This window comes from Chlamydomonas reinhardtii, chromosome 16 (assembly GCF_000002595.2).
Source record: "Chlamydomonas reinhardtii strain CC-503 cw92 mt+ chromosome 16, whole genome shotgun sequence".
In the NCBI taxonomy this organism is placed as follows: domain Eukaryota; kingdom Viridiplantae; phylum Chlorophyta; class Chlorophyceae; order Chlamydomonadales; family Chlamydomonadaceae; genus Chlamydomonas; species Chlamydomonas reinhardtii.
This window is the reverse complement of record NC_057019.1, coordinates 7133570-7157139: the sequence shown is the minus strand read 5'-3', so window position 1 is coordinate 7157139 and position 23570 is coordinate 7133570. Positions and strand designations below refer to the sequence as shown.

Below are 23570 nucleotides of genomic sequence, written 5' to 3'. Positions count from 1 at the left end.
ACTAGGGGCCTGGAATGCCCATATTCGACAAGTGCGCGCTGACGTGGCGGGGCTCTCAAGCGCTGGACCGCATGAATTCATGGTCAACAAGGCTGCCCATGCACGCTGTCCATACATCAAAGGGCAGAGAGTTGAACGCGGGGTGGGCTGGGTCGAGGGGATTTGCATGCATAGGATCCCGCGTGTGACCAAGCACGTGGTGCATATGCCACGCAGCACAGTCAGCACAGCGAACTCCTGTCCACCCAGGGTCCACCGATGAATGGATGAAGCACACGCTCAGTTCACCATCGCATTTCACTCCCCTTTCTGCCAATGCAGCTGGGAAGCACAGCGCCATAAGCCCCCTCTTTGCCACTCGCAGCGCAGCACACACTCGGTTCCATCTCCTCTTGACATAACCGTGAGTCCGTCACTCAGCTAGGGGCCGCCACCGTGCGCACGCGCGTGGCGCTGCCCGCACAACGAACTTGTCATCTTGACTTGCAAGAGTGTTTCCGGTCACACGTGCGCACCGCTCAGGCTCCTGTACAGCCCGTCAAATGGCATGTCGTAAGGGGCCACGCTGCCGCAACAGGCGGCGGAACCTAAACGGCTCGCACACAGCCTCCTCGCTGTCCAAGACGCCGTTGCAGTCGCGGTCGAAGTCGTCGTTGCACGTGTCCTCGTTGGCCAAGTCAGAAGTGAATGCATCAATGTTGGCCCTGCAGGCAATTGCCACAGGCGGGTGTTGTGGCAGTTGTGGTGAGTCATTTACAGGAAAGTATCTGCACATAAACGGTACATTGCCTGGGTCCCAGTTTCCGGCAGCAGGCATGATAAGCCAAGGCACAGGCATGCACGAACAGGTTGTGCATGTGGGCGAGCGCCCAAGGTCGTGTCGACGATGCAAGGCCGTCGCAGGGCGTCTGCTGCGCGGATGCTGGTCAGCCTGGTCTGCTGGTACCGGTGTTTGCCCTTTCGCGCTTTGGACACCCGGACCGGTCAAGCCACATATGGTAGCACCTTGCCTGACCCCGGCCTCACCTGCACAATCCGATTTTGACCGTATTGGGCGGTGAAGCTAGCCTGTAATCAGCTGCTGTCGTTGCCATGCGCGCAACCAACCGCGAAACCTGTAGGTGGAGGGTGCCAAGTCGGGGCGGATGAATGGCGGAGGTTACGGGGCCCTGTGGCAAGCACCTGGTACATGCTCCTGCCGGGCTAGTCGCAGGGCTAGCCTCTGCTTGCGAGTCTGGTTGCCGCAAACCTCTCCCAGACACGCACCTCGGGGCCCGTGGTGTATTGGGGGGAGCGGTACGACAGGACAAACTCGAATTGCTGCTTGTTAGATTGCCTGTTGGGAGCAGGTGTGGTGTGCAGGTAGGTTTGGGCGGGTCCAGGTTTGGGCGGGTGCAGGGTTGGTCCAGGTTTGGACGGGTGCAGGGTTGGGCGGGTGCAGGTGCAGGTTTGGGACTTCCGCGGCAAGAGATTTGCTGAAGGCGCTTTTTGCACCGAAGATGGACGTGCTTGCATCAACATCATGCATGACTGCAGGACTGCCTCGTCCTTGATTCCCGAAGGCACCCAACAGTACACCATCCCGGCAAGGGATTCAAAAGTCGCATGACTCACAGGTCTGGAATCTTGCCACCAATCGGCCGCAGCAGCGCCCTCAGCCCCGTCATGACGCCAACAGAGTCCGGCTTTGCGCTCGCGGTGCCGTTGTACTCATGGAGCATGACCGCGCCGTTGAATGCCGGGCGCATTGCATGGTCAAAGCCGCCGGGGCCCTGGCGCACCCTGCGGTGGGCACAAATTGCCATGCGGCGTGGGGAAATACTACGATGGGGAGACGGGTATGTGGGAAAGCGTTGCGGCGGGCGTGGTGGAAACGCGCTTGCGACAGATGGGCTAGAGCTGCTGAGCTCTGAAAGGCGGATATGCGCGGGTGCTGCCATCGGTAATTGTCGAGCCATGGCTTACCGGTAGCTGAGAAAGACGGCGCTCTGCAGCTTGACGTTGTTGAGGGTGTTGAGGCTAATGCGGATGTAGTTCTTGTCGGACAGGTGCATGGAGGGCAGCTGCGGGCAAGACCGCCGTACGACGGACATGTAAGCTCAGGTGTGCGTGGGGTACGGTACGTGCTAAGGGGCGCCCCTGGTATGTCCACAACGTGGTGTACAACTTGGTCCCAGTTAGTTCACACCAGTGCACGCACCGTGAACGTGTACGTCTTGCCGGCTTGTAGCGTCCACAGGTTGAAGTCTGCTGTCGCCACGCCGTCCAGCATTGGGTCGATGTAATCTGGATTGTCGATGGGGCTGTACCATCCCGCCTTGTACGCCTGTTTACGCGCGGCGTATGCAAGGCACATGGGCGGTGAGCATTGCAGGTGCGCAGGAACGGGCGACGCAGACTGGTTGACAAAGCACGACGGTTGGCAGTTGGGAGGGAAGTGGGAGGGTAGCTCATTCAACGCACACCTGAGGCGCCGTGAAGCACACGGGGCCCAGCTTGACTCGTGTGGGGTCCGGATAGCCAGATCCCATGGGATCCGTCACGTCGCCTGTCAGACGGTGTGTTGCGCGAGGGGAGGCAAGGGTCAAGCGGGCCCCATAAACAGCGTCTGCATGCCGCAGCAGTGCGCGGGTTGCGGGCAGGAGGCGCAGCGCGCCTTGCTGTGTTAGGTCCGAGGCATTCACCACTTCACCACGAGGCGCCCACCATAGACACTTGTGTCCAGACCAGGAGTGCTGTAGACCCTGCACACCCGGAATGCAGGGGCAACAGGAGGTTAGCAGGCTCTGCCATGTTGCTCCATCGCCCACATGCAGCGCACGCACCTGCTCGCATGGTTGAGGCCAATGTTGTGCCCCAGCTCGTGGAACAACGCAGTCATGTCCGGCGAGGTGGCGCCCCAGGAGCCCTCGGCGACGTAACTGCACGAAGGCGAGGCGGAGGACAAGCAGCACGAGCGATTGACGGACCGCGCAGGCACTGCCGGGGGATGAGTTCAACGTACGGCCACAGCACCCAGGGTATTACCGCAGTCAGTGCGTGAGACATTATCATCCATGATCGACACGCACCTGGGAGGCACGCGGTGCCAAGACATGCAGTGCCCGTCGCCGCAGCCCGTATTGCCTAGACCCTTCCATGCGCACTGGTCCGCAAAGCTCAGCATCATGACCTTCCGCTTGTAGAAGCGGATGTTAGAGTATACAGCGGGCTGGTTCCTCTGCAGCCACTGCTTGGCCAGCTCCCACACGCCGTACTTCTCTACGTCGTTGCACGCGGTCGTCCTGGTGGACGGGTATAGGCGCAGGTGGGAGGCAGTTGAGCTACAGAGTTCCAGTGCTCACGGCAGCCCCAAGCAGGTGCGAGACGCCAAGGCCACATACCCGTAAGTGAACTTACATGTCATATTGGTACATGGTGAGCTTCGACACGTCGCCTGCAAGGAAACATACGGCACGCCGCGTATGCACACGACAGGAAGTCGGGAATTCACACGAGTGAGATGGGCATTCTCTGGTGCTGATACTTAGCCAGGCATGCATTGTGGCGTTATTGCCCAAACGTTACTTCGTTCCCCTGTATGCAAACGCACCCTTGCCGCCCGTGTTGTTTGTGGCCGTGGTGCTGGCTGTCACGGTAGCCTGGCACGGAATGTCGATGGGACCGAAGATGAGGTTGGTTTCGGGCGGGAACAGCAGCTTGTTAAAGGAGCACACCTGCAAGGCGGAAGGGACACAGCATTTCGAACACAAGCGCGCGGCAGAGCACATGCAGCGACTGACAGAAGCCCAATGCTGTGCATAGTGCGACATAAAGTGACGTGCGCATGGCGAGCCTTGCGGCGAGCTACCTACTTCATGCTGCCGTTGCAACGTGTACACGCCGGCACCGGCAAACTTGTTAAAGTATATCTTCTGAATGTCCTGTTGGTCAGAAATTGGTGTTGTGGAGTGAAGTAAGCGTAAGATTACGAGCATGCGAGGAGCTGGAAGGGCAAAGACATATAACCGTTAACGGCTGGATGCCCAGGCAGCCCGGCCTGGTGCCCCACCTGCTGGCCAAAGTTCAGTTCCTTGCCGCACATGCGGACCAGGAACGTAAGCGACGTGATGTTGACGGGCTTGCCGCCAACCACGAAGTCTGCGGTACCGTATGCAAAGCATGGCTTGTCAGCAGCAGGCCCGAGAATCCAACTGAGCCTCATATGCCCGTCCACGTTGATGCGCGAGCGTACAGGCTTTTGCCTTGCGCCGTTGCGCCGTTGACTGTCTGGACTCACCCTTGCCGCCGTTACTCTTTTTGAGTTGGATGTTTGAGATATTGAGACTGCCGCGTCCCAACAACAGCGAGCTAAAGTCGAGCAGACTGCGCCGGCTGCCATGCGCCGCTTCTAGCAGGTGACGCCGCCGCCCACTACCCTCCACCTGGCGTGATGGAAAGAGGAAAGCGAGGGTAGCTTAGCTCAAGAGCATGCTACTGGGATGGCCCCTAACACAACGGCAGAGATGTGATGCAGCCGGTTTTGAGCACGCCCTGAACGGGGCCGCATGCCCTACCGTGGCCGTGACGCTGAGGTCTATCACATCGCCCGTGCGCAGACTGGCTGTGAGCGGGTCCGTGGCGCTGCTCGCAACCTGCGGCATCGCATCACAAGCACCGTTTGTTAAAGCATGGCCCCATCTGCGACTATCGCCACGGTAGGCACTGCGACGCATGCTATTACGACATAGAACGGCAACGTGCGTGACCAATTCCATCAACCGTACCTGCCGTACAAAATCAGTGGCATTGTCCACCTGTGTGTGTGTGTGTGTGTGTGTGCGTGTGTGTGTGCGTGTGTCACAGCAATGCGGGGTTGTATGCAGGGCCACAATACACTTGCATCCTGCGCAGTGACTTCCATGTCCGCTGTCCATAACCTTCATGTCATCGTTCTCCCTGTCTATCTACGTGCGCCACGTAGGAGGCACCCGCGGGCCTTTCTCCTTCCTGGTCCCTGCTCACCCCACTAGCAGGGCGCAATCCCGTGGCGCACCTTTTGCGATAACAGCACAGCATACTCCTCCGTCTCCTGCGCATTGCGGGGGTCGTGTACGGCAAGGCAGGTTACGTCGCTATCATCAATGTAGAACGACGAGATGCAAAAATCACAGCCCCACGCTTGCGCCCGGGGCCCCCATGCTCGCACTCCTCTGCAGCACGCACCGCAACTGCGTCCATGTCAGTAAAGTTTATAAGGTCATGCGGACGGTCGTGCCCCGTTAGGATCTGCACCTCGGCTGCGGGTACACCAGGAGCACGCACGCATAGCGTACGCGTGTTTCAGCTCTGGAGCTGTTGGTCGCGTGGTTAATCATGCAGAACCTGCTGCTGCGGGTGTCGCAATGCTCACTGGCTCCCAATCTCTCACTTCTACCCTCCCACAAATGGCCTGCCTATGAGCCTGCAACTATGCCAAGCATGACCCTGACTGTGGCTTGCAGACTATGGCCTGTCTGACCCACCATCTGACACCGACGCCGTAACCACCTCCAGCGGCGGCGGGGGTCCGAACTGCTGCACCGGCGGGGGGGCAGTGCCGTTCAGCCCTGCAAGCGGCCGCACACCCCCCTGCGCAACAACCGGGATACACACGGAGGGCATTCAGGTACACTCACGAGGGCAAGGGGCCATCACGTTTGTACTGGGATAATGTGGCAACACATCAACATCAACAGCAGAATGACAGCAGAATGATGCAGTGCATGCTGCACACCTTTCGAATGCACACCAGCCCAGTCGGGGTGAGGTAGATGCGCGGTGTGCCGGCCTTTGGGCATGTCTGCAGGTCGACAGCTGCCGGCAGCCCAAATGCACACCTGCACGTGGCACGCCCGCTTGCTCGTATCGTCTGGATAGGACAGGCCAGGCAGGTCGGATAGGCAGACAGACAGGCAGGCAGCCCCTTACTCCCTGTGCCCTCTACCCTCGCACCTCTGGCAGCTCAACACACAGTCTTCAAAGTCGCAACCACGGCACGCAGTCGTGGAGCTCAGAGCAATGATAGCCGCCCGCCACGACGTGAAGGGGCATGGAATGCCGCTCGGGCTCCCTGGAGTTAAGTTTATAGACATCAAGTCATGTATGTAAGAACGGAACCAGTTGTGCAGGTGAGCACCAGCACCAGCTTCTTCACTTGGGAAGACCCACAGCTGTGACACGTGCGACAGGGGTGCAGCGTGGGGGTGCAGCCACACAGACGACAAGCCCGGTTCGGGGCGGGTTCAAAGCCCAAGTTGCAACCGGGCATGTTCCCCGTTTAGTCTGCGCCCCGACCATTCGCGGCGCGCTGTCGTTGAAGGAAAGCGGATGTTGCCAGGGGTCGAGGGTGTGCAGTGTATGCTCCAACGCCCGGCTCATCTCCACACGTCTCCACAGGGCTGCCAGGGTCTGCACACAAGCGTTTGCTTGCGTACCAGCCTTTCATTTGCTTCCCCCCTAACTCAAGCGGTCCGCTGTGAGGTGCATGCTTTGGTGGCGGCGACCACCCCAACTCCAACCCTAACTTCCCCAACGCTGTCCGTTCCTGCCCCTGCGTCGCAGGGCGTCGCCTAAACCCGTGCCCCCCTTCAGCCCCCTCTTAACTCCATGATTGTCACGCGCCTTACCTAGAGCTGTACTGCTCCAGGAAAGGCCTATTAGCAAAGCTAAGCAGCACGCCGCATGGCGAAGCCTCCCTGTCCACCATGCCCGTCGCCGGTCCTCCATGTGGGGCTGACCGACCGGCTTCGCGCAAACCTCAGGTCAACCGTTGCTTGTTATCTATAGAAGACTCAGCGAGCTATAGCGCATGGCATTTGCTACTTCCTTCTTGGTGACTCCTCATGTAGTTATCAGCAGCGTTCCACTTCCAGGAACTTGCTTAGTGAAGTTATAGGCCCGAAAGCAATGGTATTGCTCAAGTGGCGTATCCTAACATTTGTTGTTTGTTGGCGCTACCGCGCACTCAGCGTTGGAGCCAAACAGGTACGCGGAACCTTTTAAATTGCACTGAAATGTAATGTTGGGCATAAGGGAAATTATGTGCACGTCCATCCGGCTCGATCACGGCGTGGCGGGCGCGACCCATCAAAATTGGAAGTGTGAGCACTAGGCGAGGATGTGCCATGGCCTTGCGCCTCGCTGAGGCGACGTCCCCTCAACCTCTCAGCATGTGTGCATATTCTTCTCGCTGCGGTCCATAGGGCACATGTCCTTCAGCTCCCACTGAAGCCATCGCTGCTGATGTACTTGAGCCAGTGGTGGATCGGGGTGGCTTTGCTGGTGGCAGGGGCCTTCGCTGAAACTGGCTGGATTCGCCGCGGGAGTGGCCTGGAACGAGATGGGGTGCAGCAAATGGCCCAGATGAGAATGTTTCCCGGACCCACGAAAAATAGAGCAGCCCTGGACCAACAGCATGTTACAGCTGCCGAGACTAAGCTCCTTTCTGCGGCGTAGCCGCCTAGGGAGCACCTTCCTTGCTACGTCTCCCGATGACCCTTTCCCGCATGTCCAGTCAAAGTCGCAAGTTGTCAAGTGATGCTGTAAAGGTGAAGATATCATGCTCACGCACACGACAGAAACAAGCCGTCCTTAGCACTGATAGGATTGCGCGCACACACGTACACGGCACACGGTCAGGTGTCAGCAGAAAGTCATGCGACCAGGCAACACCGCTCACGACCTCCTTTGCCACGGCCAATGACCGGACATAGAAATAAACTAGATTGCAGGCATATCATTGTCAAAACGGCTGCGCCGTGCTAAGTGCGCCTGTGAGCTCCGCCTGTTCATCTTCACGAAGCCTTCCCGTCCGTCCACAACACCAACTCAACTCGCCACCGCCCATCTCCTTTCAGCAGAGGCAGGAACAGCATGAACACACTTGTCAATGCTTGAAGGGGGGCCGTCGGCCGCTGCAAGCCCTAGCACTGCAGCCCCGGCCTGCCAGCCTTAACACAACAGTCTTGTCTCTCGATTGCACGCGTCATTCGCTCAGCCTGCAGTCATTTGCATGCGATCTTTTCGGTGAGCGCACATCACAGTGGGCTCAGCCAAGCCTCGCCGGGTCATGCCCATACGTGTCATATCGCAATCGGCCCGCCCGCTGTAATCCGCACGCAATCCCAGCCAGCTTGCCCGAGTAAATCCAAAGGTCTTCAGCAGCCCCAAGCGCGCTCCATCGCGCAACGCTGGGGGCAGCAATGAGCCAAGAACTAGAAACGCACGTGCGCGCGGCGCATCACACACGCCGCCCCGCACGGCCTTCCTCGCGAGGTCAGGCCCGGTCGGGCGGTCCGGCAATCGCATGGCACCTAGTGCCGGTCTCCGTTGCAATGGTGTGCCGTGTGCGCTTGCACCAGCAGCACGCTATTGCTGCCGGCCCCTGGCTGCCGACACGCCTGACCCGGGATTCAAGGCGTCTTCCTGCGAGCTGCTGCTGCTGCTGCTGTCCTCCTCCTCGTCGTCCAGGTTTACAAGCATCAGCCCCGCAAGCTCGTCCTGTAGCACCGCCGTGCGGCGCCGCCCGTCCTCGCCAACCAGTGCGGCGGCGGCCTGCCCGCCCACGGTCACCATGTTCTCCTCGCCCGCTTCCCCAAGCGCCCGCGACACAGCTGCTGCTGTTGCTGCTGACGCAGCCGCCCTGGGGTCCGCTTCGTTGGCGCCATGGCTGAGGATGGGCAGCGACACGAGCGGCAGTGCAACGCCGGCACGCTCCTCCTCCGGCACGTCGCCAAACGCTACCTCCTCCGGCAGCTCCCGGCGGCCGCCTTGGGCGGCCGCGGCCTCGGCCTCCTCAAACGCTCGCATAGCGCGCTCCGCTGCCAAGACAAGACGGCGGCCCGAGGCCGTTGTGGTGCGTGACGCGCACTGCAGCGCCGGCACGTTTCGTTGATCGAACACGCGTGGTTCAGCCAGACCGGGCGCTGCGAAGATTACTGAGGAGCGGTTACAAGGTAAACTCAACACACGCACGATGGTGTCGGCGCGCGTGGGCGTGGCGTAGGCGTTGTAGAAATCCAAAGCCTGGGTATTGGTTTCCAGAACCACAATGACCTTGGCACCGGTGGTGGGCGGGTCGTTGAGCTGACAGTTGGGGCCGGCCGTTACGTTGACGCTTGGCGGCACCGACTGCGCCGTGATGACCGTTAGTGCCGTGCAGTGGGCGTTGGTGAGGGCGCGGGTCAGGATTGTGTCCACTGACATAATGACGGTGCGGTTGTTGACGGTGATGTTGCCCGTTGGAGGCGGCGGCGAGGGAGGGGGCGAGGGCGGCGGCGGGCGCGGCGAGCGGACGACTGGAGGAGGAGGAGGAGGCGACTTGCCCGGAGGCGGCGGCTTGCCCGTGGGTGGCGGCGGCTTGCCCGCGGGCGGCGGCGGGCGGGGAGCGCGCGGCACCCGCGGCGGCGGCGGGCTGGGCAACGGCGGAGGCGGGCGCAGGCGGGGCGACTTGGGCGGCGGCGGGGGGGGAGGGGTGTCAGGCTGCGGCGGCGGCGGGCGCAGGCGGGGCGACTTGGGCGGCGGTGGCGACGGCGGCGGTGGTGGGGAGACACTCGGCGGCGGCGGGCGCGGTGAGCGTGGCGGTTTTGGCGAAGGCGGGGTGGGGGGCGGTGGCGAGCGGCGACGCGGCGGCGGCGGCGGCGGGAGCTGAGTGATGTCAGGAGGCAGGGGCAGGAAGGGGACCTCGGGAGGGAAGCGGAGGGGCGGCGGCCGCGGCCGCGGCGGCTTTGGTGACGGCGGCTGGCGAGACGGCGGCGGCGGGTCCAGGATTGACGGCTGATCGCCGTTGGGCGGCTGGAACACAACGTCGGGCGTCTGCGGCGGCTGCGGCGGCGGGCGCGGCGGGCTGGGCGGGCGCGGCGGGCGTGGGATTGTTGAGGCGTTGAAAGGCGGCGAAGGCGCTGGCGCAGGGGGCCGCGGCGAGGGGGGGCGTGGTGAGGGCGGCTGGCGCACGGGTGGAGGCGGAGAGAAGTTCGACGCCTGGTCAGGCGACGAGGGTGGGTCAGGCGCGAAGGGTGGCGTGGGCGGCGGAGGATTGGGCGAGGGCGGGCGCGGCGGGCGTGGCGGCAGGCCGCACTTGAGCGCCGGCACGTTGGATCCCGAGAACGTCTTGAAGCCCACTGTCGCTCCGGATCCATCGTCGTACGACATGTAGATGATGGAATTGCAGGGGATGCCGTACATGGTCACGAACTCGCCGATCGCGGCCTCGTTGAACACGCCCACCATGGATTTGGCGCCGCGCTCGATGCTGTAGAACATGAGCGTGGCGACCAGCTTGGTGGAGGACAGGGTGCAGTTGGGGTCGGTCTGGCCGGGTGACAGCTCCGCAATCTTGTAGCTGTACTTCATAATGAAGCTGACGTAGGTGCAGTCCTTGGCGCGCGCCTGGTCGATGGGGGCCGGGTAGAACATCTGCCAGTAGTACAGGATGCCGGGCGGCGGCGGCGGCATGGGTGGCGGCGGCGGCGGGCTGGGCGGCGGCGGCGGGGGCGGGCTGGGCGGCGGCGGGCTGGGAGGTGGCGGCGGCGGCGGGCTGGGGGGCGGCGCGCGCGGGGCCTTGGGCGCCGGCGGCAGGGGCGGGCTGGGCGGCGGCGACGGCTGCGGCGCGCAGTAGAGCTCTGGCCAGCGGTCGTCCTTCATGTTGCTGGGCAGCAGGTTGTCGGGCACGACGCGGTAGATGCCCACGCCCTGCACGCTGCTGGTGGAGTTGCAGGGCAGCTTGAGCAGGTCCAGCATCAGCACCTTGAGCTGGATGGAGCGCGGCTCGGGGTAGGCGGGGAAGATGATGTTGACGAAGGGCACGGCCTGGTTAGGCAGCAGGCTGTACGTGATGAACATGGTGGAGGAGGCCGGCGACACGCCCACCACGCAGGGCGGGTTGCTGACGGTGGCGTTGACGATGGCGTACCAGGACGCCAGCCACAGGATGACGGAGGGGCAGGTGGTGTCGCGGTCCAAGATCATGGGAGTGGTGATCACGACCGACACGTCCACCGGCGGCGGGCTGGGCGGCGTGGGCGGCGTGGGAGGCCGCGGCGGCGGCGGGCTGGGAGGCTTGGGCGGGCTGGGCGGCGGCCGCGGCGGGATGGGCGGGGTGGGCGGCGGCGGCCGCGGCGGCGCAGGCGGCGGGCTAGGCGGCGCGATGCAGTTGGGCACGAACAGCGGGTTCACGGCTGGGCCGTCCGAAGGGCTGCTGAGCGTGTAGTTGCCGATGCTGCCGGGCGCGCACAGGCCGTCCTGTGAGGCGTAGTCGCCCAGTGACACGCGCACGTCCATGTACAGGGGCATGCCCTCGTTGAACAGGTTGGTGGGCGGGCTGGGGCAGGCGCCGCCGTTGCACTGGCAGGTGGAGCCGGCGTTGGGCGAGGGGTTAAACACGGCTCCGTCGGCGGGGTTGCACACGTTACGCAGGTCTATGGACAGCGTGTAGCAGGTGTAGAAGCCGGCTGCGTAGAGCACATCCACGTACTGCGGCCGGCCCAGCCCGTTGGCGGCGTTCCACAGGGCCACTGACACCTTGGGCCCGGGCCAGTTGGGGTTGGAGCTGAACATAAAGTTGCAGTCAAACGCCAGCGTCAGGTACAGACGGCCGTTGTAGCCGATCCAGGCATAGGCGGTACCCCCGGTCTTGCCCGCGGCGCCCGTGGCGGGCAGGCCGCGGATGGGGTAGGCTGCAATGCCCGAGTCAGCGGAGCAGATCGAGGTGGTGGGGAACAAGGTGGCGCCGGTCACGGTGCTGCGGAGCGGCTCAATGTCCGGCAGGGAGCAGAGCTCCGGCTTGCGCCAGAAGTCGTCTGCCGTGGTGATGGTCTGTTGGTTGCGGGTTGGGGTGTGTGCAGGGGTCGCGTGAGTCGGATGCGCGAGACCTTGGGTGGCAATAAACGGGTTTCAGGCGGACGCTGGCATCGCTCGTCTCAAGTGTGTTTGTCAATCAATGACTTCTCTACCGGTCTTGGGCGCGGCATGAGCACTTCCTGTCCTCACAGCACATGAGCACACATCCCTGACCCCCTGACCCCATACAGCGTACGCGCCACGCTGGATCCGCCCAGTGTTGGTGCTACCTCACCCGCCTCCAATGCCCCGTAGTGGCCAGCTCCAGGGCCCACCCCAGCCCTGTACCCAGCCCCGGCCCTGTCTTAGGGAGCAAGGCTGCACACGCTTCCCCACACACTTCCCCCCTCTTTAGCCCGCGTCTGTCCTGTCTTACCGTGCATGGCGACCCAGAAGCACATATGGGGCAGGTTGCCGATGTGGTGCCCTTCCATGTGTTGCAGTAGAAGGACGGCGGCGGTTGGGCTGCTGCTAGCCCCGCCGTCAGCAACAAGAGCGCTGCCACAAGCAGTGTTTGCCGCCCGGTGCCCGGTGCCGTTGTCCCCGCTGCATTGCGCCGTTGTGTCCGTGCTGAGGCCTGGCTGCTGCTGCTGCTGCTGGGGCTGGGGCTGCTGCGACACGCCGCGGGCTGTTGTTGCCGCCCTGGGCAGGGGGTGCCTAGTGTTACTATAGAGGTTATGAATGACGCCGTCATTGGTCTAGAGTATGCGGCAGCGGCGCAGAGCGCCGCCGAGCCGCTAGGTGTCTCGCTGGGCGGGCGACCCGTCAGCGTGGGTGCGCCATAGCTGCGGGCCCAGGAAGTGCCCACACCGACAAGAGCGGCCTATTGACCCGTGTTCCGCTCCACAAGGTGCTGATGTCTGGATGAACAAGATATTGTTGAAGACTGTGACACTCTGGCTCCAACCGAGGATGTGCCGTCGAAGAGTTTTGAGCGTTTGATAGTGGCCTGTAGTAGTTGTGAAATGCCTTGTGAACCACTGCGCTGGAGGAGCGTTTCCTGCAGGCTCGGCGACTCTAGCGTTCACATGCGGCCCGCCATGAGCCGGTAGCAGGACCCACACACTAGCAGACGCTGAAATGCATTCCGGTAAACAAGCCTCTCACCGAACGCCAATTTCAAGCGCACGCGACTCCGCAACGTCGCTCCTGGGGCAGTAGCGTTACCGAGCTCCCGAGGTCGACGGTCAGAAGGTTCGCGCCAGGGTGCGACCAGCAGTGTTGTTCGTCTGCTGTTGACGCGTCTGGCTAGCTTGCAAGTGATGAGTTTGAGATGGCAACTACGCGGTCAAAGGCTGACTGTGATGGTGGTGAGCAGGCGAGTTTTCTTAGCAAGTAATGCGTGCTATGGTGAGTAGCAGCACACGAGCAAGCTATTCCAAGTGATGGAGTATCCCCAGTGACATTGTGCAGTGGTTTGCAAAACGCAGTGCTGCTACTGGTTGGCCGTACGCTCCGGTGAAAATGCTGTGTTTCCCTTGCAAACACTCTACACCATATTGCTTGATGCTGTCTACTTGCTTGTGAAGCTGCTGGAGGTAGGCTTCGCGCAGTGTAGCACACACCATCCTCACAATGCCGTGCTACTTGCAAGCTTTCCCTGTGAAATTGGGACATTGAATATATGCAAACACGCCTGTAGAATTCAACCTTACCCAGGGGCGCATGTGAGCGCTTGTCACATACCTGAGTCCCGAAACCATCTACATCCTCTGCCGGAAATGGCCGCCTGTGCGCCTCAAGGGTTGGGCGCAGTTTCGTGGCTACGTGGCCGGCCATAAAGCGTTAATGTGCCGGGGCGTGGCTATACTGGAACTGGCGTGAGGAGCGCAAAAGAAATCAAGGAAACCCGGCCACAGGGGCGGTGCTCAGTCGGGCATGGCGGGCAAACAGATTTGCGTTCCATGTGAAAGCTCAACCCGCCAACAGAATCATGATTCACCAACCCACGCTTGACTGCTTGAGCCCAGCACCAACGCCGGCAGCCTACCATCTCTTGTAGTTCATGCGGCCCCAGTGCCCCCACCTACGCCACCAAACCGGAGCCACACTGCGAGTAAAGCGGGATACCAACCCGCCCGCCTTGCCCCACACAGCGTTGGCAAACGCGCTCACGGCCCCAGCACACCTAGCGCCCTAAGTGCTACACCTAATCAAGCACGACCTCTTGCTCGTCCTGCCCCCCCTCGGTCACATTCTCCTCTTCCAACGCCAACCCAGCAACAGCGGCCGTGGGCTGCTGCGGCGGCTCCCCCAGCGCGAGCGCCAGCGGCGGCATGACGTGCGGCAGGGCGGGCAGCGCCGCCAGCGGCAGTAGCATGCCGTCGAAGGCGATTGCCGGCCGGCAGCGAAGCGGCAGAGCCCACGCGTCAATGCCGCCGGGCACGCGCGGGTAGCGCTGACTGAAGTGCGTGAGCACGGTCCTGTGAGTGATCCCGGGAGCAGCGGGCTTTGTCAGCAGCTTCAGTACCGTATCAGCGTTGTGCGACAGTGGCAGCAGCAGCCAGCAACTAGACGCGAACAACCCCAATGCCCATGTGCCCATGCCCGCATGCAGCCCATGCCCGCATGCATGCATGCGCGCGCGCACACATGTACCTGTAGGCGCGCATGGCCGCCGCCACCGCCGCCGCCTCGGCCGAGGTGGAGTGCCGCTTGCCGCGCGCCTGCTGCTCCAAGCACGGCTCGAAGGTGGCTTCGTGGATGAGCAGCGTGGCACCGCGGCCCGCAGCCACCAGCGCCGGGCAGGGCCGGGTGTCACCTGCGTCGGGCGCAGTGCGGGCAGCAGGCGGGTGTCGGGTGAATAGGGCGATGTGCCCTATACAGGCAACAAGGACGAGTTCACTGCAAATTGCGGTGAGATGACGAGGTAGAGTGACGAAGCCCGATTGACCAGAAGCCACGATTGACCAATCGCCACGATTGACAACGGAGTATTTACGGAGCACACAGGCAGGAGCACATGCGGCACGCGGCCACGCAGGACACACACACGTGCGCACGGTGCACGAGCTCACCCGAGTACACCAGCTTCCAGCCATCGGCATGCTCCACCACCAGCCCCCACGCGTCCCGGCAGTGGTGCACAGCCACACTCTGCCACCGCACCAGCCCCAGCGACCCGCACACCGCCGCCGCAGCCGCGCGGCCCTGCGCCACCTCCCATGAAGGGTCCGCACCACCACGAGGCGGCGGCGGCCAGGCGGCGGCAGCGGCGGCGGCGGCGGCATCCCAACCAGAGTCCAGGTCTCGGCCGCTGCCGCGGCCGCCACGGCCGGTGGCGCCGCGCGCTCCGCGCCCGCCGCGGCGTGCCTGGATGAGACCCTGTGGCGCCGCAAAAAGCGCATCAGGGCCTGGCTGCGGCTGCTGCGGCTGCTGTGGCTGCTGTGGATGCCAGGCCGGGTGCGATGGAGGAGCGGGGGCATGCGTTTGCCATGCCGACAGGTCTCCCTGCGCGCCAGGTGGCGGGCTCGAGCCTGTGCATGATAAGGCGGGGGTTCGACGCGTGTGTGTATGAACGGCTTTGGGATTCGGCACAGCATGGAACACTGTGCTGCGATCGACAGCAGCACCTCTGACAACCCCTCAACATGATGGCACGGCCGACTCACCGGCAAAGTGTGCACAGTGCACGAATGTGAAGCGCCAGTGTGGGTGCAGGTGGGCGATCTGGGTCAGCCACTCGGCCACCTCCTGCGCACCCAAGCCGCAACCAACACAAGGACAGGCAGTTACAAGCGCGAAGTTGCCGATGCTGATGCAGGGCAAGCGGGAAATGCAGCCATACAGAACTACACAATATGCTTTCAACCGCCAGTATGTTGCGAGCGGCAGGGCAATGCCGGCCCCCCCACCTGTGGCCCCACCACCAGCAGCGGCGGCGCGTCGGCGGGGCGCGCCTCCAGCAGCGCGGGCAGACCCAGGATGTGGTCAGGGTGCTTGTGCGACAGCCACACCAGGGCCAGCGCCGCCACCTGGTCCAACACATTGCAACCATGCAACGTTTACGTAGAGGAGTTGCGCCAAGAAGCAGCGCATGTATGCGTGTAAAACGTTGCCGTACACGCACTGTACGTGATCCCAACAGTGCTGACAGGAACGCACGGACCCACCCATTGCAACGCGACCCTTACACTGCCCCCCGGGACCCGGCCCCGCTGCACCGCTTTGCACCACCGCACCGCTCACCTGCGCCGCCGCTCCTTTCGGCCCCAGCCACCGCACCAGCGCCCCGTAAGTGCCCTCTCCAGCGTCAATGAGCATCGCCGCTCCCGAACCGCCGCAGCCGCCGCCTGCGGCCCCCGCGCCGCCACCGCCGGGCCCGCCTCCCTCCGCGCAGTCCGCCGCCTCGCGGGCGCTACTGCCGCCGCGTCTCAGCCCCCGCAGTAGCACCGCGCTGGCGCCACGGTACTTCGATGGCTCGGCGCTGCCAGTGCCCAGGAACAGCACACTGACGTCCCCGACCGGGGCCGTGGAGCCGGCTGTAGCACCAGCAGCACCGGCAGCCGCCTCGGCAGTAGCGGGGCGCAGGCAAGGGGGCACGCCTATGTCATCCACAGAGGCCAGGGCCTCGGGCTGCGGCCTGGGCGTGGGCTGTGCTGCTGCCGTTGCAGCCACGCCGTCGGCGCCAGGCGCTGCGGCGGCGACTGGTCCCGCGGGGCCGGCGGCGGCGCGGCCGGATAGCTGGCCCTTGTATGCCGCCAGGGCCGCAGCCGCCTCCTCAGACGACAGCCCCTCAGGCTCTGCCTCCACTAGCGCTTCGCTGACGACGACCGCCACCACCTCCACCGGAGCATCCTCAGCCCCTGGTACTGCCGTGATAGTTTGCTCCTTTGCGCTTGGCGCGGGAATGGAGCCTGCGGACGGGGCTGGAAGGGGCGCTGCAGGCACTGCTGCTGCAGGCACAGGCGCTCCTTTGCGTATCGCAGAGCGAAGCCGCTCCGCTGCCCCTCTGTTGCTGGCGCTCGCGGCTGCTGCACGGCGGACATGGCCAGCGTCCCATTCACCGGCAGCGGTTGCGTCAGCGGCGGGGGTATCTGAAGATCCTGGGTGTACTGGCACCGAGGGCTCGGCTTTCACTGCCCCTTCTTCCAGGGCCGCTTCAGAACCCAGTGCCGCCCTCGCCACCAGCGCCGTGCTGCCGCCCGCCACGGGTTGCGCGGGTACGGGCTCCGTCACGGGGCCGCCTAACTTGAGGCGCTGACGTACACGCAGCGCCACGTGTCGATTGCTGTCGAGCGTGTCAGTGCCAGCGGCCCCGTGCTCCGAGTCCTGCGCTCGGTCCATTGGTGGCTGCTGCGACTGCCGAGGAGCGACCGGAACTGGCACGGCAGTCTCTGTTCCCGCAACTGGCACGGCAGCGGCGGCGGAAGCGGCCTTGCGCCGCAGAGCCTCGCGCAGCCCCGCCGCTACTTGCCGGTTCGGAACTGCTAGCGAGGTGGCGGAGGCCACTGGGTCTGCAGCCCCGAAACCCTGCGGCGGCAGTCCTGGATACAAAGCTACCGGCGGCTGCGGCTGCGGCCACCCGGCGAAATGGCCCATGAGACCAGCCGCGGCCCCAGCCGGGTCGTGGTGGGCACCTGGGTGGCCGTAGGGAGGTGGTGCCTGCTGCCACCCCTGCTGCGCCTGCTGCGGCGGAGTGCCGTGTGCCTGTGGCTGCAGCAGTAGCGGGAGCGGCGGCGGACGGCCGTAGCTCCATTCCGGCCGCATCACGGCGCCCGCAGCCTCCAAGGGGCCGTACGCCGCCGCCGCCGCCGCCAGCTCCGCCTCCGCGCTGTAGTGGGGCCAGCCGTTGCTGGTGCCGCCGCCGCCGTTGTAGTCGCCGTGCGGTTGGTGGTAGGGCGGTTGGTACGGTTGGTTGGGGGGTTGGTGTTGCCAGCTGCCGTATTGAGGGTATGGCGCTGTGTGGCCGTTGGGGTGGCCATACGGCGATTGCGGCGGCTGTGGATGCGTGGCGTGGTGGTGCTGGTGCTGGTGCTGCCACGGTGACGGTGGCTGCAGCTGTCCTGGTTGGTGGATCGACTGCTCGAGCTGCTGGTGGTGCTCCTGGTGATGTTGCTGCTGGTGCTGCTGCGAGTGGTGGTGGTGCTGCTGCCTGGAGCGATGGGTCAGCAGCTGCAGGGGCGGCGGCGCCAGCAGCCGTCTGACCTCGGCGGCGCTTGCCAGCCGTGGAAAGCCGGCATGCAGGGCCTGTTGCGGGCGCACGTGTTGCAGGGGCGGCGCAAACAACCCGAGGTAGGCGTTACGTCAGCAGAGTAGACAAACGCTGCAGCATGCACTTGCAGCCGGACTGGGCTGCAGTAGGCGTCAGCAACATGACATTACGTTACGGGCGGCAGCGCTGGCTCTCGTCACCCAGTGCTTTCGCAGTGCCCAGCCGCCGTCGTGACTCACCGTAAGCATTCCCTGCAGCCCACTGCCGCGCCGCTCTTCCAGCATGGCGGCCTGCAGTGCCGCCGCACACGGCAGCGGCGCAGCTGACCCCACCGCTGAGGATGCCGCGGCGCCGCCACCCCAGGCGCCAGCCGCCACATCGCCGCCCGTATCTGCCGCCGCGCCCACAGCGCCATGGGCCCAGGACAGTACCACTCGAGGCCGCGGCCCGGCATCGCAGCCGCCAGCCGCGGCCTTGCGCCCGGTCTCTAACTTGGTTTGGGCTCGGTCGCCATTGCGGGTGCCGGCACCAGTGCCGCCGGCCGCCAGCCCGTTTGCAGGGGCAGCGGGGCTGGTGGTGACGGAAGCGGTGAGGGTGGAGAGCAGGGAGGCGTGGAGGTGCCGCGGCAGCTTGCGCGACGCAGCCGACGGCGCTGGCTTGGCGGGACGCGCGGCCGCTGGTGCTACAGCTGCGGCCGTGCTGTGGGCGGCTTCGGCCGTGGCCCCAGCGGTGGCGTCAGCGGCGGCAGGAACCAGCACGGACGTACTCGTGCCCGCGATGGCAGATGCAATTTCAAAAAGCACTGTCGCTGAGGCGCCCGATTCAGTGAGATCACCAGCAACAGCACCAGCGCCAGCGTCAGTACCAGCAGTGCGACCATTCGCCACCACCGCACCCGCTTGCAACTCCACTGTGCCATCGCCACCCGCGCCCGCTCTCCCTTGGGGTTTGGAGGACGCCGCAACAGCTGGCGCCGCGGCGCCGCTGCTCCCGGCGCCTTGCCTCCGCAGCACGAAGGGCAGCGGGAACAGCGCCGGAGCGATGGCGTTGAGCCGCATGGACACGCGGCACGAACCCAAGTGGCCCAGACCCAGCGTGGGCCCGCCTCCGGCCTTGCTGCCAACGCCGCTTGCTTTGGCGCTAGCAACTGGCACTGCGGACTGCCCTGCCGCCTCCTTCTTGTCTGCCACGGCGGCAGCTTCCGGCGCACCAGCGCCGGCACCTCCACCGCCATCACCAGCTGCTGCCTTTGCGCGGGGTCGGGCGGCATCGCCCCCATCGCCACCGCCTGCCGCGTGGCCATAACCGTTCACCCACACGTGCGGACCGGACAACTGCCGTACCAGCGACTTGTACTGCTGGCGGCGCGCTAGCGGCGGCGCCGTCAGGTGCACGACCGCCATCAGCAGCCCTGGCGGCGCCGCCGCCAGAAGCGCGGTGGCCGGGTGCGCCGCCAGCGCGTCTGCGTCCGCCGCTGCCTGAGGGCTGGCCAGCAACAGGGCCTGGCGCGTGGGCTTGAGGTAGATGAGGTACCCCAGGGGTGCCTGCGTCAGCGGTGCGCCGTGCCGGGAGCCAGGTGCCGAAGCGCCGTGCCCAGGGGAACCTTGGCCCTGTGCCGCGGCCGCCCGGCCGCTGGCGTTGGCGGCCGCCGTCGCCACGTCACGCGCGGCGCGGCCCCGCGGGGCGGCGGCGAGGATGGAAGTCGGGAGGCCCGGCTGGGACGCGGCGGGCGGTGCAGCCGGCGATGCGGCCGCAGCCGACGCCTTCGCGCCTGGGCCCCCACCTAGCACTGCTCTTGCTGCTGCCGCCGGCGCCGGGGCTGCCTGCGTCAGCTGTGCCAGCACCTGCGCCCGGAACGAAGCGTCCATGGGCACCGCATGGGCGCTGGCCCCTAGCTTCTTGTGGAACCCAGCGTCGGCTTGCGCCGGCGCCGCCGCCGCCGCCGCTGCGACTGTTGCCGCCGCTGCCTGCAGCTTGGCAGCGCCTTCAGCAGCTCTGCCGCCGCGCCCCGCCCTGCCGGAGCGGCCGCGGCCCCCTCGGCCACCTGCCGGGCCAAGCATCGCTGCCGCGGCAGCTGCGGCGGCGCCGCGGCCACCGGGAGCAAATCCCGCCCGCGACATGAAAAGGTGGTCCAGCTGTGAGAACAGGTCCTCCTTGCTGCCGGCTGGCGGCCTGGAGAGGGCGGCGGCAGCAGGAGCAGCAGCGCCGCCGCCGCCGCCACGCGCCCGCTTGCCCAGCCGCGCTGCGGCGCCACCTGCCGCATCCTCGCTGCCACTGCTGCTGCTGCTCGTATCTTCTTCACTGCTGCTACTGCTACTACTGCTGTCCTTAATACAATTGATGGCCATTCGTACGTTGGGAGTCGTTCCGTTTGCAGTGCCGCCTGCGGTGCCACCGCCCGCTGCTCCGCCGCCGTCCATGTCTCCGCCCTCGTCTTCGGAGCTGTCTGCGAACTTGAGCTTGCGGCCCAGGCCTGTGGCACTCTGCAACACCTGCACCGGCGCGATGCACCCTGGCGGCACATACACACCGCCGCCGCCGCCGCCACTGGTCCCCGTGTCGGCGCCGGCGCCGCCCTTTCCGCCTCCGTTACCGCCGCCGCCACCACCGCCACCGCTGTGCGCACCGCTGGCTGCTGCCGCTGCCACTCCAGCTCCCACGACACCGCCTGGTGCCAGCGTGAAGTTCATACCGCGATAGGTCACACCGCCGCCTCTTGCCCCTGCGTCAACGCCGGCGCCGCGGCCGCCGGCGCTGCCGCTGCTGCCAGCGTCTACGTCACCGTCATCCTCGCCCGACGACTGCGACGACGCCGCTGAGGTGGTCCAGGCCCCTCCTGCGCCGCCACCAACCGGCGCACCGCCTGTCGAGTCTGACGAGTCTGCTGCTGCTACAGCTGCTGCTGCGGCGGCTGCTAGTGGGGCTACAGTGACTGGTGCCTCAGCTCCCGGCTTGGCGGCCGTAGCAGCCCTCGCCCGCCCCGAAGGCTGTGCTGCTGCCGCTGACAGCGCCGCCGCCGCGGCAGCTCGGGTGCGGAGGATGGAGCCGCGCGGGGCCGTCAGCGCCTCGCCGCCACCCGCAGCTGCGTCGGCGCCACCGCGACCACCAACAGCGGCAGCAGCAGCAGCAGCCGACCCCAAGGCAGCGGCACCCGTGGCAGTCGCTGGTCCCCGTGAGTCTGCAAGGCTGCTGGGGGCCCTCCGCCGCTTCGCGGGCCGTACTCCCTCGCCCTGCTCCTCATCTGCTGCCCCTGGTGCTGCCGTAACTGTCGCTGGCTGCTGGCCCGCAGCGTCGCCACGGCCGCCACCCACTAATCGCCCGCCAGTGGTCCCCGCACGCCCGAGCAATGACGCCGCCTTCGCCAGTAGCTGCTTCGCCGCGTCCTCGCTGTCATGTGCCTGCTGCACCTGCTCTTTTTGCTGTTCGTCTTCTGCAGCTGTGGAGGACGTGGTGTGGCTCGAGGCTGACGTGTCCTCCGTCGAATCTGAAGCCCCAGAGGCCTCGGGAGACCCAGCAGCTGCCGCCGGCTTTGTCCCGGTGCGGCCCCCCTGTCCTGCCGCGCCCTCGCCCTGGCCGCCCTGGCCGCCTCCGCCGCTGAGCCAGGCTGGCACCTGCCACAGCAGGAAGCTGCTCCACAGAGGCCGCACCTGTGTGCAGGAGCACGCACATGACAACCTCAAAGCAAGCGATGCATAAGAGAATACGGCCCGGCACATACCGCGGAACACGCCTGACCCGCCCCGCCCTAGCTAGCGCCTGTGCCGTCACCCCACTACAAGAACATATCCCAATCCGAATCCCAGTCTCCCATCACACATACCACACACACATACACCCACCCACCCACCCACCCACCCCCCCACACACCCCCCACACACACACCGCCGCCCGCCATCCGCCCCATGCAGTCGGGCGCTATTTGCAGCCGCGCGGGCCCAGACTCGTTCCCTTTCACGGGCATAGTTAGTGGGCGGGCTTTGGGATGCGTGTTCGGACATTAGATAGCTTGCTTGCTGCACGCCGCCCTCTTCCACCGCTGCCATTTCACATGTCCGTGACACTTCTGTGCTGCCGCCCAATGCCTTTCCATTCCCACGCTTATAGGTGAGAATGGATGTGGAGTCGTCGAGACTTAGGGGGAGTTGTGCCCGGTAAACGTTGTTAGCGCGTCGCCGACGCGGAGCATGGCAGCGCATGCGGGTGCACCTCGGAGACGAGGCTGAATGCCAAACGCCCGGGTAGGGGGTTCCAGGCAACGTATGCGGGTAAGTATACTCAAGGTGACAACTGGGGCAACATCGCCCAACGCGGAGCTCGGTAACCGGCGAAGGTATTGGTCCGTAACTCGCACGCGTGTTCGGCGGCTTTGTTCCGTTTGTTTGTGTTTAACACACACACACACACACACACACACACACACACACACACACACACACACACACACACACACACACACACACACACACACACACACACACACACACACACGCAAGCCCTTTGACATACACAAGCCGCCCGCACCTCGATGCACTCGTCCTCGTACACCGGCCCCTGCTGCGCCGCCGTCAGCGGGCTGAGCGTGAGCGCGGGGTGAGTGCAGCGCACGAAGGACGCCAGGCCCGACACCACGTCGTGCAGGCCTGTGCCGGGAGGGTGGTGCCGGGACAGACATGCGGGAGGCGTGTGGGAAGCAGTGTGGGAGCAGTGCGGGGAGCAGTGTAGACGCAGTGTAGGCGCAGTGTTGACGCAGTGAGGAAGTAACGAGGCAGTGTGGCGAGGCGGCAAGTGCGGGAAGGCGGCTCAGGGCAAACTGCATTGCTGAGTGCAGAAGCCAGGGGCAAGCAGGCAGCAGCGCCCGCCCTGCCCGTACACTGCTCCCGTACGTGGCCGTGGGCCGCCGGCCCCACCCACCCACCCACCCACCCACCCACCCACCTGCCGGCCCCACCACCCGCAGCGCCGCATGTCCGTCCTGCCGCAGCCGCAGCAGCAGCCCTGCCAGCCCGCCCTGGGCGCCCGGGGCCAGGCTGGTCAGCAGCAGCGCGCGCAGCCCCGGTCCCGGCCGGCAGCGGTGCTCCAGCACCAGCCGCGCGAAGCCCTCCGGCGCATTTATGAGGTACTGTAAGCACGGAACCGTTGCAATGACATGTCCCGGGTAATTGCAAGTTGAGCATGGAGGTGGAGGGGCCCTTAGGCGCGAGAGGGCACCGGTAGCGCGGTGCAGCACCGAGCCGCTGGGGTTTCGGCGGCCGCCAGCCGACTGCCGCTCCCTGCTCGCCGACATTATGCACCAGCGCAACAAGTGTCACTGTTACAACGTCGCAAATTCGGCTGCTCACTTGGGCGGGCGTGGCGGTTCTTCCGCGAGGGATGGTCAACAGCAACGCCGGACCTACTCCATCGCTGGGTGCTGAAATAAATTTAAGCTCAATTGACGATGCCATATTACTGTAAAACGGTCACTGGGCACACAGCCTGCTAGAAGCGCCAACCTATACTTTAACGCGTCGCTTGCGCATTTGTTTCGTGCGCACCGCATTCAGTGTTTAGTTTACGTTCA

General features: G+C 64.9%; 3 protein-coding genes across 3 annotated transcripts; all 3 read right to left on the bottom strand.

Annotated features, from left to right (window-relative positions):
* Positions 1-2: 2 nt before the first annotated feature.
* On the bottom strand, positions 3-7024 carry CHLRE_16g680902v5 (uncharacterized protein). The gene is made up of 23 exons (XM_043071417.1): positions 6648-7024; positions 5974-6091; positions 5756-5858; positions 5505-5610; positions 5206-5279; positions 5036-5071; positions 4767-4796; positions 4557-4634; positions 4280-4424; positions 4052-4140; positions 3855-3923; positions 3593-3716; positions 3400-3436; positions 3072-3284; positions 2826-2921; positions 2707-2744; positions 2466-2548; positions 2201-2326; positions 1966-2063; positions 1615-1782; positions 1267-1336; positions 1027-1115; positions 3-704 (listed from the first exon to the last, which is right to left on the bottom strand). Exons 1-23 carry the CDS (start codon positions 6745-6747, stop codon positions 539-541), a joined length of 2256 nt encoding a protein of 751 aa, XP_042916244.1. The 5' UTR covers positions 6748-7024; the 3' UTR covers positions 3-538.
* Positions 7025-7426: 402 nt separating this feature from the next.
* Positions 7427-13244, bottom strand: CHLRE_16g680790v5 (uncharacterized protein). Its single transcript, XM_043071415.1, has 3 exons — positions 12964-13244; positions 12233-12805; positions 7427-11832 (listed from the first exon to the last, which is right to left on the bottom strand). The coding sequence occupies exons 2-3, from the start codon at positions 12548-12550 to the stop codon at positions 8389-8391; spliced, it is 3762 nt and encodes a 1253-aa protein (XP_042916243.1). The 5' UTR covers positions 12551-12805; positions 12964-13244; the 3' UTR covers positions 7427-8388.
* A 48-nt stretch (positions 13245-13292) lies between these two features.
* CHLRE_16g680678v5 (uncharacterized protein) lies at positions 13293-23554 on the bottom strand. The gene is made up of 10 exons (XM_043071413.1): positions 23350-23554; positions 22946-23129; positions 22532-22650; positions 18250-21657; positions 16045-18045; positions 15711-15830; positions 15468-15549; positions 14874-15332; positions 14455-14617; positions 13293-14279 (listed from the first exon to the last, which is right to left on the bottom strand). Exons 1-10 carry the CDS (start codon positions 23452-23454, stop codon positions 14006-14008), a joined length of 6915 nt encoding a protein of 2304 aa, XP_042916242.1. The 5' UTR covers positions 23455-23554; the 3' UTR covers positions 13293-14005.
* Positions 23555-23570: the final 16 nt, after the last annotated feature.

Excerpts from the sequence above, each read along its gene's own strand:
- CHLRE_16g680902v5 (XM_043071417.1), bottom strand. The coding sequence starts at position 6,747 with ATGGAGGACCGGCGACGGGCATGGTGGACAGGGAGGCTTCGCCATGCG. Across the intron at positions 5,859-5,973 it reads TGTGTGTTGAGCTGCCAGAG|GTGTGCATTTGGGCTGCCGG; the intron begins GTGCGAGGGTAG and ends TGCCACGTGCAG. Across the intron at positions 2,745-2,825 it reads GGCCTCAACCATGCGAGCAG|GGTCTACAGCACTCCTGGTC; the intron begins GTGCGTGCGCTG and ends CCGGGTGTGCAG.
- CHLRE_16g680790v5 (XM_043071415.1), bottom strand. The coding sequence starts at position 12,550 with ATGACGGCGTCATTCATAACCTCTATAGTAACACTAGGCACCCCCTGC. Across the intron at positions 11,833-12,232 it reads CTTCTGGGTCGCCATGCACG|ACCATCACCACGGCAGACGA; the intron begins GTAAGACAGGAC and ends CGCAACCAACAG.
- CHLRE_16g680678v5 (XM_043071413.1), bottom strand. The coding sequence starts at position 23,454 with ATGGCATCGTCAATTGAGCTTAAATTTATTTCAGCACCCAGCGATGGA. Across the intron at positions 22,651-22,945 it reads GCGGGTGGTGGGGCCGGCAG|GCCTGCACGACGTGGTGTCG; the intron begins GTGGGTGGGTGG and ends CTCCCGGCACAG. Across the intron at positions 15,550-15,710 it reads TGCTGGTGGTGGGGCCACAG|GAGGTGGCCGAGTGGCTGAC; the intron begins GTGGGGGGGCCG and ends TTGGGTGCGCAG.